This window comes from Leptinotarsa decemlineata, unplaced genomic scaffold (assembly GCF_025532065.1).
Source record: "Leptinotarsa decemlineata unplaced genomic scaffold, Ldec_3_MD MMD2_tig00026369_RagTag_RagTag, whole genome shotgun sequence".
Taxonomy (NCBI): Eukaryota; Metazoa; Arthropoda; class Insecta; order Coleoptera; family Chrysomelidae; genus Leptinotarsa; species Leptinotarsa decemlineata.
In genome coordinates, this window is record NW_027412709.1 from 6,092,892 (window position 1) to 6,107,727 (window position 14,836).

At 33.8% G+C, this 14,836-nt stretch overlaps 2 protein-coding genes across 2 annotated transcripts in view; both read left to right on the forward strand.

The window, feature by feature from the left end:
* The window catches only part of LOC111507510 (uncharacterized), a 484,193-nt gene that overhangs the window by 295,673 nt on the left and 173,684 nt on the right, over nt 1–14,836 (forward strand). The window lies entirely within an intron of this gene.
* On the forward strand, nt 1,244–4,045 carry LOC141486745 (uncharacterized). Its single transcript, XM_074185252.1, has one exon. The coding sequence runs from the start codon at nt 1,244–1,246 to the stop codon at nt 4,043–4,045; it is 2,802 nt and encodes a 933-aa protein (XP_074041353.1).

Genomic DNA, 14,836 nt, shown 5'->3' on the forward strand with positions numbered 1-14,836 from the left:
ACTGTTCATATAGGTACCGTCGAATTCGCTCCCGATGTTATGTACACACAACAGATCATGACGTCGACTTTTTTTATAGTGATTTTGACAGATAACCACTGAAAATCGGTATTTATACTTTTAGAATAACTACTGATTTGAATTTGGCTTTGATACATCATAAGACACCTCCACCGCGGTTCACACTGGAGATACTGCAGTTTTTGTCATTTCGAAATACCAGGTAGCGTGAATCACTCAGTTCGTTATTAAAAAAACTATCATTCAGCAATGTTTCTGATATACATATCACATCCCAGTTATTGGAAAGTATGCTGTGAATAAATTCCTTATACTTCGTGGGGAGGCCACCCACGTTCTGGTACTAAACTGATATATTTTCAGTTTTCAGTTCTCGGCATCAAAAAATCACTCTCTTCGTTGCTGGTGGCGGGTTTCACGTTCCCTTCTGTGGTCGAATTTCTCCTTGGCCGGAAATTGAACCGTCTGATTTCGACTCTAGGTTGCCAATATGATTCATCATTCATTTTTTCCAGTAAATGGGGGCACCTACTTTGAACGCGGCGTAATGCCCTATTGTGTTAAATTTTTCTACTTGAAAATTGATCAAAGGTTGTTTTTTCTTCAAATAGTCTAGCATATTGTCAACTGTGGCATCTTTATTCTTTATTTTTCCTATATAATAACAGACCTGTTTTGGCTTGGCATCTCCCAGTAGCAGTCCATTAGATAGATCTTCTGTCGCTGCACCGGCCTTCACCTCTCTCTTCCTATCACGACGTTTGTTCTTTGGTGTTTTGATGTTTTTTTCTTATAAACAGATAACGGCACAACCTTCTCATCTGTCATCTGTTTTTTTAGGGCATCATTTAGGTTGCTCAATTCAGATTTAAATTCTTTTACCGTGTTTTTCAATACGTTCACTCCTGACTGCATATCGAAAACCATTCGATTTGTTCCACCAACAATTCTTGAGAAGTCTTCAATTTGTTTCTTGAGACATTCCATTACAATTTTCGTAACGTAGTCCGTGATGAAACAACTTCTGCTGAAACAACTTCTAAGAAACCGTTGAGGGAAAATCCACCCCGAAATGCGAAAGGACCGTAATTTTCTTTTTTTTTTGGATTCATTAACCTTCATTATACATTTATATTTGTAAGTTCATCATCCGCTTGTTCTTATTTCTATTTTTTTTTCCTATATCTTACCTTCTTCGTCAGCTATTTATCCTGTTCGGGCAATGCGTAATTTGAAAGTATGTCACATAAATACTAGATCCATACAAAATGGATTCCTAGACTTCAAAGATAAAGTTCATAATATTTACGACATCATCACCGTCTCGGAAACTTGGCTAAATGAAAATATATCAAATCATTATGTCCATTTGGAAGGCTATCAACTTTTTCGTAAGGATAGATTAGTAGGTAGAGGGGGTGGTGATGCTATATATATAAAAAACTCACTCAAAGCTAGCAGCATTGATTATAGCTCTTCAGATGCACTTGAACAGGTGTGGATAACCTTCACTATTCATAAAGTAAAATATGCCGTAGCCTCTATGTACAGACCCCCCAATGTACCCCTTCCAAGTTTTTTAACGGGTTTTGAAGATAGTTTATCCTCAGTATGTCCGAAATTTGAAAATGTGATCTGTGCTGGAGATATGAATATTGATTTCTCAGACTCTGCAAGTAGATCTTGCATTCAACTGAGTGAGATCATTGAATCTTTCGGTTTGAAACAGATAGTAGATCAGCCAACACGCTTTTCTACAACTAGCTGCAAAATAATAGATGTAATAATATGCTCTGAATTATTGACAATAAGCGACTGTACTACGGTCGATTGTAGCTCGTTTTCGGATCACTTTCTTGTATCATGCAGGTCAGATATCGCAAATATGAAAGAAAATAGCTTTATTTACACTTTTAGAGACTTCAGAAAATTCAATCCAGAATCATTTCATTCTGATTTGAATAATACAAATTTTCAACCTATTTATAATTCCGATAACATCGACGAAAAAGTTGCCATACTCAACAAGTTAGTTCTTGAACTTTTTGACAAACATTCACCGGTTAAAACTGTCAAAATATCTAGGAAAAAAGCACCTTGGATTACAGATAACCTTAAACTCATGTTCAAACTCAGAGATGACGCTCTTTCTAGATTTAAAAAAACCAAGTCACCTCATCACTGGGTATATTACAAGGAGTTAAGGAATCTCACAAATCGAACGGTAAATCTCGAGAAGAAGGCATATCTTAACTATTGCTTGTCGAAAAGTAAACAATTGTGGAAGGAACTAGCTAAGCTCAATGTTTATAAGAAGAAAGGTCAAAAGACAATTCCTGAACACCTCTCGGATGTTGAAAAAATCAACAGCTTTTTTGGCGATATTGTTAATAGTATCTCCACGCCTGATGATGATACAATAAATCTTTTTTTGAGCTCGAAGCTGAATGACCAAGAATTTAAATTTCACGAAACTAACGATAATGAAATTTACACCATTCTGTTAAGTATTAAATCTAATGCTGTTGGACCTGATAATATCAGCATACAAATGTTATTATACTGTTGTCCAATTATTTTACCTCACATATGCCATTTATTCAATTATTGTATTCAAAAAAATATTTATCCAACAATCTGGAAACATTCGCATATTATTCCGTTAGCCAAAATAGGCAATGCAGAGAGTCTGACTGACCTTCGCCCAATTAGCATTTTGTGTGCCATATCTAAAGCGTTTGAAAAATTTGTAAACTTGCAGATACGTAGCTACTTGAATGATTTCAGTATATTACCTACATGTCAATCAGGGTTCCGGCCAAACCACAGCTGTTCAACAGCTCTTTTGAAAGTTGTTGATGATTTACATTGTTCTATCGACAATAATAAACTTTGTCTTCTAGTATTGCTGGACTACTCCAAAGCATTTGATCGTATTAACCACTCTCTACTTCTGGCAATACTGAAGTACCTGGGTTTTGCCTCTAGCGTGGTCACTCTGCTTGGAAATTATCTGACAAACCGTTCTCAGTGTGTCATACTCAATAACAAAAAATCGAATACCCTTAAAATAAATAATGGGTTCCCTCAAGGATCGATTTTAGGTCCACTTCTTTTTGTTTTATATACTTCTCAGTTCTCACACTGCCTTCGTCACACTTCTATGCGTTGTTACGCAGACGATACACAGTTGTATTTACAATTCGATGAAAACTCACTCAATATTGCGCTAGAACAAATGAGTCATGATCTGCACTCTCTGATAACTGAATCAAGTAAATATTGTCTTTCTGTAAACCCAACTAAATCTTGTGTCATGCTCTTCGGTAGGCCAAATGCAAAGAATCGTTGCACCGAGTTGATTAACATTTCCATCGATGGGGTTCAATTACCAAAAAGTGACGTCACGAAAAATTTAGGCCTTTATCTCGATAATTCTCTGCGTTTCACTACGCATGTTTCTCAGATTCTTAGGAAGGGTTATATGAATCTAAAATTAGTATACTCGAATAAAAATCTTTTGAACAAAACAAATAAAATATTACTCTGCGACGCACTGGTACTATCTCATGCAAACTATGCTGATACTGTTTATGGTCCAGGACTCTTGAAATCTGACAGGCAGAGACTTCAAAAACTGCAGAATTCGTGCATAAGACTCGTCACGGGCGTACGGAGACGTGAGCATGTGTCTCAATACTTGAAACAACTCGGGTGGCTGAACATGGATGCTAGGCGCACACTACATTCTGCTAGTTTATTCCATAAGGTCATATCCACTGGGAAACCTGCCTACCTATTCACGAAACTGTCCTTTAGAACCGATGTACATAATCTAAATTTGAGATTTAAACATCTTTTGACTGCACCTAAACATAAAACTTCTTTTTTTCGAGGATCTTTTTCTTATAACATTGCACACTTATATAATCGGCTACCCATTGAATTCAAATCCCTATCACCACTTAGTTTCAAGAAAAATTTGAAGAGATTCATGCTACAATCCGGTTCTCTTCTTTTATAACAGTTATCAGTTGACACCTATACATATGTTTTTACAATAAATATGAAGAAATCATCAAATTTATCATCATATTTGTAACATGATTTTCCACACATAGAACATATAATTTTCATTTATTCGTTTATTGCCTTTCTTTTCTACTTTTCTTCTGCTTCTCTCCCTTTTTTCCTTTTTTTTTCTTCTTTCTAGTTTTAATTAAGCAAACAATGTGTATTATTATAAGTTATCTCTTACTGGTTGGATGGAAGAGCAATTTCTGCCTTGATTCGTCATGCGCAGACGTTGAATTCTGCCATTTGTTAGGTTAGATTAGTATCCTTTGTACTGAGTAACCTTTCAATAAAAGCATTTATTATTATTAAAATACCAATCAACATAGCTTTAGTATCGCTGGAACTTCTAATTTTTGATCCCATGACGGCACTGATTTACTATACACAGCTTCTTTGATATACCGACAGATGCAAATACGTGCGTTCGCTAGGACGGTCACGACTTGCTTGTACTGCTGGGGACAAAATCTCAAAACTGTCGTTATCCTTCGTATTAGTCAAAGAAATGTGATTTTCTGGTAGGGAAGTAGTACTGTTCCACGAGAAATTCACCAGAGTCTACTGCGTAGGAACTTTAGCAGTTTTTTTTTTTTTTAGAAATATCCCATTTTCATTTCATTTGACGGAGTAGGAGATGTTAAGTGTTAAATGAAACTATTTTATGACCAAATAACCTCATATTACGTTGAAAGTCTTTGCAAAAAAAATCTAACGACTTGAAATATGTGGGATATATTAAAAACGCAACTTCGATTAGCAACACGTTTAAGTGTAACGTTGGGTAACAACAAATAATATCATCAGTCAGAATAACCACTCATTTCTTTTTTCTTCGTATCCAACGAAAGCTCGATAATTTTTCCTGTACGTGTACATGTCACATAAAATGTTGCATAATTTTCTTATAAAAGCCACCGTAACCAATGTCTACGTCATAACTATTATTACCTATATTTTTTTAAATTTTCCCCTTTATCAGCCAACAGAAAACTTTCAATATAAAAATTATTAGTTTATAGTTGTCCTTTAATTTCAAGGTCCCTGGAAGGCGAAAGTTCTAGATCATAATGCATGGGTGGTAATTGTGATTGTACGATTCCTAGAAATAATTAACTTCATGACTATGGAATATTATATTAGACTGAACTGGTGACAAGTCATTCTCTTGTGGTCATTGCGGAATTTTGTTTTAATGACCTTATTAGTGAAGATAATGATATTGAAATAACGTATATCGATACGGTTACTGGCAACTAATGTTCGCATGCACATGAAGTTATAGTAAACGAAATCCACTTCCTTAAAAAGACTGAATAGTTAATTATGAGTATGTTGATATGAATCGTTTCGTGAATAATCATACTGTTACGTAGGAAAGTAATGAAAAATAATAATAATAAATATAATGTAACCACCGCTTTTAGAGCGCCTCAAGTATTTTTCTGTAGTGCTTGTGTTTTGTCTAAAAAAACACACATCATACATCGGATGACAATTGTTCAATTGTTTCTAGGGAAAAAACTGAAATCAGAAAAGGAGATAATTTATAAGAGCTGATATTAAATTTTTGATGGAAAATCAAATAAAAACCAATTTCAGTTCAAAATGATTTTTTTGACGATGCTTTTATTCGTTTAATGATTATCCATTTGACATTTGAGTATGTATAGGATTTGTCCAGCAATGAAGAACACGTGAAAACGCAGTGTCCGTATCAATATAAAAACAGTCTAAAATTAACACATAATACAAATGAAAACTATTTCATGAGAAAAAAATACGTCTAGGTTATAAAAGCAACTATCAATTGAATACTTTTTCAGATTTCCGGGAAATTCATTGATTTTATTGAGCTCAATAATGTCTTTTGGTAACTTAAAAATATTTGGGTCCATCACATAGAGTGAATCAGAAGTAACCTTACATTTACAATACTATATGTGGAAGTTATATTTTTGACGAGTATTCTTACTATGTATGATATCATTGGTGATACATTAATGTTTGTTTTTAAAGACAAAAATTTACAATTCGAATATATACAAGTTGACAAGAGTTGAAATGTTAAATTGTCTAAATAAACTTCTGCAAGAGGCCTTTTTGAGGCTTTGGCCATTATTCTCAGAATATAATTCCGCGCAACGAATACATTTGATATCGAAGTCGAGTTATCCCATATACATATGCCATGTCTCAGTCTGGAAGCTACTTGAGCTTGGTATAGTGCCAAAAGTTGCTGATCTGTCAAGATATCTGTTAGGTTTCTGAAGAGATAACCTAATAAGTTAATTTTAATCGTTGAATTCGAACAGTTTTGTTTCCATGTCAAACATGCATCAATGGTAGTTTCCAAGAAATTTGTCTCTTCTTTTCCCAGAATTGACATGTTCTTAATTTGAAATCGAAAAGGCACGCAATGTTTTTGTCGATTGTGAGATCTAATCAATTGTGTTTTGTTAGCATTGAGATAGAAAGAATTAGCTCCGCACCAGTTCATAACAGATTGCAAAGTATATTCACATATATCTAAAAGTGAGTTTTCATCCATGTCAGATACATTAAAGACGTTTCGTCGGCATACATTGTTGAAGAAGTATTCCTAATATGTGATTCCAAATCATTTGTATATAAAAAGAACAATAAAGGCCCTAATACCGATCCTTGCGGAACACCCATTGGAATATTTAACAAACTTGAATTACATTTATCATTAGTACTCGTACTGTGGTTACTAATTGTAACATATTGTTGCCTATTTTCTAAAAATGAAATCCAGGAATGTGCTACGTCACGAATGCCGTATGAGTGTAACTTTGACAACAAAGCATTATGATTGACGCAGTCGAATGCCCTGCTGAGATCACAAAAAATCCCAACAGGACACTCGCCTGCCTCCAAATATTCAAACAGTGTATCGAGAAAAGAAATTACTGCAGTATTGGTAGATCTATTAACTCGAAAACCGTGTTAATGATCTACCAAGAGTTTGAACCAATTTGAGAAATCCAAAAGATATGATAGAAGTTGCCATTTTCTTTCAAGATTGCGTAGCAGGGGTCATTTTTTATGAATTCAATAAGGCGGCCCTAGATCATCTTCTATTGAAAAAATATCAATTAACTTGACAGAGAAAAAAAAACAATATTTGCTCACATTTGACATAAGAATTTGATAACAGGAATTTTCCACCAATCCAAGTATTTTCAATTATTGTTTCAAATCCGATTTTTACTTCATTCACCCAAAAAATCTCGATAAAAATTGGACTCTGTTGAACTCTAACATTGATGTGTACTTTCTGTACTATAGAAAATGCTGAAGATATTAGATGATTCAATTTTCTGTATCAGAGAAAAAAGCAATTTCTTAATTTCCTCAACTACTTCATGATATAATGAAGAAGGACTCTTTGGAACTTTCACTTTTTCCCTGGCACAGAAAAATGTATTTTTTACTGTTTTGTAGTTCAAAAGTTGTAGTTTGTAGGCTTCAATATTATTGTTCAGAAATTATTACTTGGTAATAAGATTTTCGAGACAAATAAAGGTCGGTCGGTAACCGGTCGGTTCAACGTGGGTGCTTTGTTCACTCACTCAAATCGACCACCGAGTTGATCGGTGGTTCAAGCACCAGGCTGAACAATCGATTCGTGTTAAGGAATCGCACGTTGAAAGGTAAGATCTCGCTAGTCCTTAGCATTTGAAAAAACTAATGAAGAGTGTGTGAATTGGTGAAGAATTTTCAATTCTCAAATTTCATTTGGAAAGAGAAAAAAAACCGTCTTTTTTCTTACAATATTTCGTTTTTTGACAATATTTCCTTACATGGTGTCTCAATGTCGTCACATTGAATTTGAAAAAAAATTACGTCATTTCGACGAAATGATTGTGTTATATCATTGAAAAGGAAATTTCATACTCTTTTGAATGATTTGAATAATAAACAGGGTTCTGGTCAAACTTCCTGATTTCAATTAATTTCCGGTTGAACCAATATAGGTTATCAATTGTTTCATTAGAAATATCGCTACCAAGTAACAAGTGACTTCACATTAGTTCCAAATTTCAAATTTATCACCTCAGAAACAACTGAATAGCACCATGTACAGTTATTTCGTTGTCACCCTATATTTTCCAAGGTTGCAATGCAGTTTATGGTGTTCTTCAATTTCAATAATTCTCACAGCATTAGTATTTACAGGCTAGATATTATTTCGCAAATATATACAATGATAAATGACTGTCACCCAAATAATTCACTACGGCTTTCCAAACTTGAATGCACTGATGGTGAAAGCATTGACCCTCTTTAGCTTGGAAGAACCCAAAGACACATCCTATTTTATAATCAACCGGTATTTTGGAGAAAATAATTCCGGCTATGTGAAGTGAATCGCACGCTCATATAATCGATCCGTTTTTCAATCACGTTACCGCATATGCGGTTTGGGAAAGACCTGAACTGATTCATCGGTGAAATGTTTTGTTTCATTTTCTGATTTGCCACAAAATCCTTTAATAATCTCTATGTCACTCCGTCCATTGCGAAAATAAGAATTATTAAATTGTCGATGGAACTCAACATGCAATTCTTTTGGTTGGCATTCAACGTTTCATGAAGTCAATTTCCATTTCTTTTGCAATGAAGTGTGAAGCTTTCTCGAACGTTTCATTTGAAATGATGAAAATGATTTCGTTTGAAAATTTTACCTTGTTGTTTTTAATGTGGTATTGATATTCTGATACTGATGTTCTATACAGTGTGTAAAAACCAAATGTAATAAACTCATTATTTCGGCTTCCTTACATATTTTAACAAAATTCCGAAACGCATCAAATTTAAATTATAATTTGACATATTTCAACGTAAAAATTTTACCCTTACCTTGAACCCCTGTCGAATGACAGATACAACCCCCAATTCTTTAAAAGGTAAGTATTGGGATTGAAGGGGTTATATTTTTAGGAGTGATTGATTTTTGGTAAAGAAAGTTTTTGGCTTTCTACTACTCCATCTTGATACAAAAAAAGGGGATGAGGGAATTCTCCAAAGAAAGGAAGGAAGTAATCAATTTGAAAATAAGTAACTCTATACTCTATAAGTAAACTCAGGAGTTTATGAAAGACAATTTTGATGGAAGAACTTGTTATTGTCAGCAAATGACGGCAACTTTAAATAACAATATCATCCAATTAGAAGTAGTTATGTTTTCTTGTGAGTGTACTTTGTTTCTTAACTGTCATGCTAATCGGCAAAATTGCCACTACTGGTCAACGGAAAGTCCTCACTTCTTCGAAATGATGTCATTCCAAGTTTCGCAAATTTATATCCTGATCCAGAAAACCGTCAAGTTCCAATGAATACGATATGGTTTCAGCTCGGTGAAGCACCACTACATTACCAAGTTAATGTCCGGCAATACTTTGATACATTTCCCAATCGATGGATAGGGAGGCGAGGATCGATTTAATGGCCAGCGCGATTACCTGATCTTTCATTATTAGATTTTTTATGGGGATATGTAGAGAGCAATGTGATGACTTGAAAGAACGTATAACGCTCGCGATTAGGTATAGGTCACGCCTGATATGTTAAATAATGTTAGAAGAGAGTTTTATTTGAGATTAGGCCGTTGCCAAGACGTTTCCGGCGAACATTTTGAACGTCTACTTCCTTAACATCCATTGTTCTTTTTCGTATTCTACATTCCATTACGTTTTGCTTTACATTTCAGTATTTGAGTATATTTTATCGCATTTTGGTAATCACATGATTTTTAATTTATTTTACCTCAAATGTTGCAATGAACCTGAAAGCGATAACAATATATATTCACATCTGTTATATTTTATTTCACTTTCATATTATAATGAACAATTAATTTTGATATCGGGTTTTTCATTATTGTAATTTCCACATGAAGAACTATGTTTTTGTCGTAAGAAAATAAGACTGATATCAAATATCTCTCTTTCATATCTATTTGCATATACAGGATTGATGGTAAATGTAACATAATCGTTTTCCAGGAATGCGTTTTCCGAAAAATGCAAGAACTTTTCCTTTTTATTGAAATGGCGTACTCTTTTCTGATATTTTGACATTTTCAACTCTGTTAGTCCCATCCTAACTGGGAATTACAATTTTCCCAAAATATTTGAAATCAATGGAATTTAATTGAAATCTCATTTCACAAAACTTTACATTTCATTTACAAAATGTCTATGTATTTTAAAATCATGTCCGGTGTGTAGAAAATTAAATTTGAAAATTTAAATTCATTTGAGATAGTCACCCACCAGTTTTTCAGTTAAATATTCAAAGTGATGACCACCTGCGGTCAAACCATAATATATATTTTTTTAGAAATTTCATCACACATTTCATCATTCGACGGTACTAGTTACTAATTTTTCTCAACTAATATCTTCTGGCTTCATTTCTCAGATTAGACTTTGCAGGTAATCACACAGAAGGGAATCAAAGTATGACAAATCTGGTAATCACGGAGACCATTCATTATCTCTTGTTCTACCAATTCATTGGCGTGAAAAATGTTGATTTTCATCAACATTTTGATGAGGTAGATTTTTGATAGGAACAGGAGGAACCAAAAAAGTGAAATCTTTCGAAATCATTCAGGGTCTATATTTTATTTTGAATAAGAAAATGGTCAGCTCATACCGAAAATGCTTCGAAATGTGCTAAAAAATTTTGAAGAAAAAATTCAATATTTCATGAATAGAGCTCCAATGAGTTTGAAGAAGATTCAGTAGAAAATACCAGGAGTACTAAAGGATTGAAACCATTAAATATCATAAAAAGTGTGGTGCAAGACAGTTCACTTAGAGGCAGAAATAAAAGAAGGCAAAAAAGCAAACCTAAAGCACAAAAAAGAAGTTCATATAGTATCTAGACAATTGTTGATTTCAGTTGGGTAACTATATCATGAGTTTTCATTACAATGAAATTCCAAAATCAGTCAGTGTGTGAAATGTCTCTCACATTCCTTCATTTTGCTCTTCTGTATCTGTAGAATAGGGAGAGTGAGTGTGAGGCCACATTTGACCCATTGTACATCCTCCCGAGGAGTTGTCCTCCTAGGTCATCTTCCATCCTGATCTTTTCAGGAAGGTGGACAGGTCACTGAGAGACATCTCCTTTATATCGGTGGGTGTAGGCCAACACTCGCCGAACACACACTCTCTTATTGACGATAACTCCGGGCACTCGCATAGGACATGCCTGACAGTCTCATCTTCCTGTTCACACATCCTGCATAGAGGTTTGTCCACTAGCCCTTGGTTGACATACATCCCATCTCTTTAGGGATTGAGCATGGGGGTAACATTTGGCTAGTTCCGCAATTGTCGAAGTCATCAGGCCGTAGGTCGTGGGTCGTGGGTCCTAGGTCGTGGGTTATGAAATTCTCAGTCCAACCACTTTCTTGGCTAAAGAGCCGGCAATGCGATTACCTTTACTCCTGTCGTGCCATTCAACCCACCTCAGGATAACATTATTATCTACCGAGGCTTTGGCTAAATCTTGGTGGCAATATAGTACTAGCCCTGAGGTGACACGTTGTCTGTTCAAGGCTAACAGGGTTTGTCTACCGTCACTATTTTTTTTTGCTCTTTTATGCCAATAATCAGAGCATCAGCAAATATTTTAGATTTAGAGGTGTTTATCAAATCAAATTGCTTATACGAGTACTTTTGATATTATCATTCTTATAGGATTGTGGAAATAGTATTATATATTGGAAAAAATATGAATTTTGAGTTTTAAAACAGTGTTTATTTCGGTATAAAAATATTCATCCGTGAAGTCGAGCGACATCATAGATGAATTTGAGAAAAATTGTAAAATTGAAGACGACACAGAACAAAAATAATGATTGGAGACCTGAAGTATACGGCCTTCCATGCCGAAGAAGTATACGACTATTCATATTTTTTGCATGAGAGAAAGGATAAATTTCTGATGAAGTGCTCAACCAAGTAAGAAAATAATTCTTCTACATGCATCTATCATATTTTCTCTAACAGTGATTCTCTCATTCAAGAAAATGATTTAAAATAGTACTTTACATGAAAATAACAATACGATATTGAAAATACGTGACGAATTACAGAATCCTGGAGGTTTTATGAAACGAAAGTACTTTTTCATAAACTACTCTACATCATTCCCAAATGTTGGAGAGGAGAACTTTTTCGAAGAGCTATTTCAAAAAATTGATCGCGGTAAAGTGGCTTTTTTTTTAATGCAGTAGTAGAACATCAGGGAGAGTGAAAATACAACATAGCTCAAAGTATCATCGATAAAAAACGTGGATAACGACGAAGCAATTATTATAAAAGTATCGTAACAAAATATTGAAATGATTTATAATTGATATGGCAAACAATGTCACAATACGTAAACTGTGAAAGTTAGGGCAAAGGAAAAATGATCGAAATGAGTAATGAAAAAAGTGAAATTGTAATGAAAGTAGCAAAAATAACAGACATTTCCAAAAAGCACTATCCCATAGTTGGTAAGTGAATGAAATACCAATTAAAGTCGAATAGAAATCAAAGCTATTCGCTATTTCTGCACAGGATGACTATGAAGTGAAGTAATATACAAAAATGAATCGGAAAGTGGGTATGATGGAATAACGGTTACCTTGAAAAAAACGACAAAATATATTCGTGAGCCAACTGATTGAAGACAAGTTAATTTTCTAATTCAAAATGGAGCATTATGAGCCTCACAGTATATTTTATACAGCAATGAATCAGTCAATGATGCAAAAGGGTCTTTGACAGCAAATATCAAGCACTGGACATACATTTATGCAAGATATACCTCACAGATGTATGATACATTTGTCTGTGACGTATCTTGCATAAATTTCTGCACAGCGTGGTATTAGCCAAAGAATTACTTGTTTTTGACAGGCATTCACCAGAACCTACGGTGTATGCAGTTGGGAGTGAATAATATTTCGAGTTTTCATTTAGAAATATTAATTTCCTTATAATAATTAGGTAGCACATTTTTTACTCATGATTTTTAGTCAGAATATAATTTTTTATCGGAATTATGCACCCTTTCGCAATAGGCATTATATTCGTTCCTAAAAAAAATATGATTTGATTACATTGATCTGCTCTATAGATTTATGTATCTTAGAAATGAAATTAAACATTTTTCATGACTTAATAATACGCAAGAAATCGAGAATGATTTCTTCAATAACAACATATTCATGAGACACCTTCTTTCATTCCGGTCTGTATAATCAATTCTCAATTTCAGCCATAAATTAGATTTTGCTATTCCACAAATTTCTGCAATATCATAATTACAAGATAATAATTTTGTTCTACAGATGTCAAAGTTAAATATGATCAAATCGAATATCTCATATCAAACGCAAATTACTGCATAGAAATCTTAATAAAGAAGCAGCCAAGCTTACATAATTCAAAAGGTTATAATTTGAAAGTAAAATCTGAACTCACCGTATAATTCAATAAACTTTCCCCAAAATCACAATATGTCACAAAATCATGCCACACGTTTATCAAATACAGTCAAAAAATCACAGACCGAACTGAAAACATACACAAAATGTATCAGTCAAAACACACGCCCGTTAGTTTTCTTCCAACAATCAAAATTCCGTTATAGACTACTTAGCACTCTCTCTTTCATTCAATGTCATCGTAACAAATTCTTTAACTTTCTTTAAGTGCTTGAATTATTTGGATGTAGCAGTCAATGACTCGAGAGATTCGATTGTTTTGATGGATAAGGTGATATATTTTGATTCAAATATGCCTTTAGGTTCCGTTAATGTATTTTTGCATATTCATTGTTTCAAATAAATTGTAAGACACACAAAAACTTACTCATTCGTTGTTTCTGCTGAACCTCAATGTCCTTTTTGTTATACGAAGCTTCAAATAGAAATGGCGATTAGACAAAAAGTTCATCTGCCAAATTTCCAAAAATCGTGTCTCATAAAATCTTGTTTTGCCCACGAATCGAATGAGTGAATATAACATATTGAATATGTGTGATTTCTCATAAGAGCTGATTAACTCAGAAAATAAATACGACAGAAAAGTACCTTATGGCAATATAGAAAAAAGTTTAAACAATGATAAGATGAATTTTTGGCCAGAAACCAAAAAGGGTAGTGGAGAGAAATATTAGATCATCGTTTATTATGGCCAATATCTGCAACAGGAAAACTAATTGACTCTTTTGAAATCTAACATCACTGCAAATTACTCTGTATGTGAATCCTATAACCCGAAATTCAGTTTTTTCATTTTTTTCTGAGAACTGACTTGAATGTGGTCAATTTCTCATTTTTTCAGAGTAATATGAGAAATTTACATATATTATCAAGAAAATGGTTTAGTTGGGTTAGCATTTTGAATATCGGTCAGAAAAAATATGTTGTTCCGAAAATTATGAGGTACTATCAAGTTGGACTGATGTCAAGACCCAAACTGGTTCGATATCATATGTTCATATATTCAATCAAGAGGTATCTTTTTGATAACTGCGATTCAACTCCTACTTTGGAAGATTCAAATACACTCCTGAAACGAACACAAAATCTTGATTCTACGTTCAGTTTTTTGCAATGAATATCAAAAAAACATGTGAATGTGCAATAAATGCTTTATTTGGTATCACGAGAAATGCGTTGGTTTAGAATCTGATGATTGATATT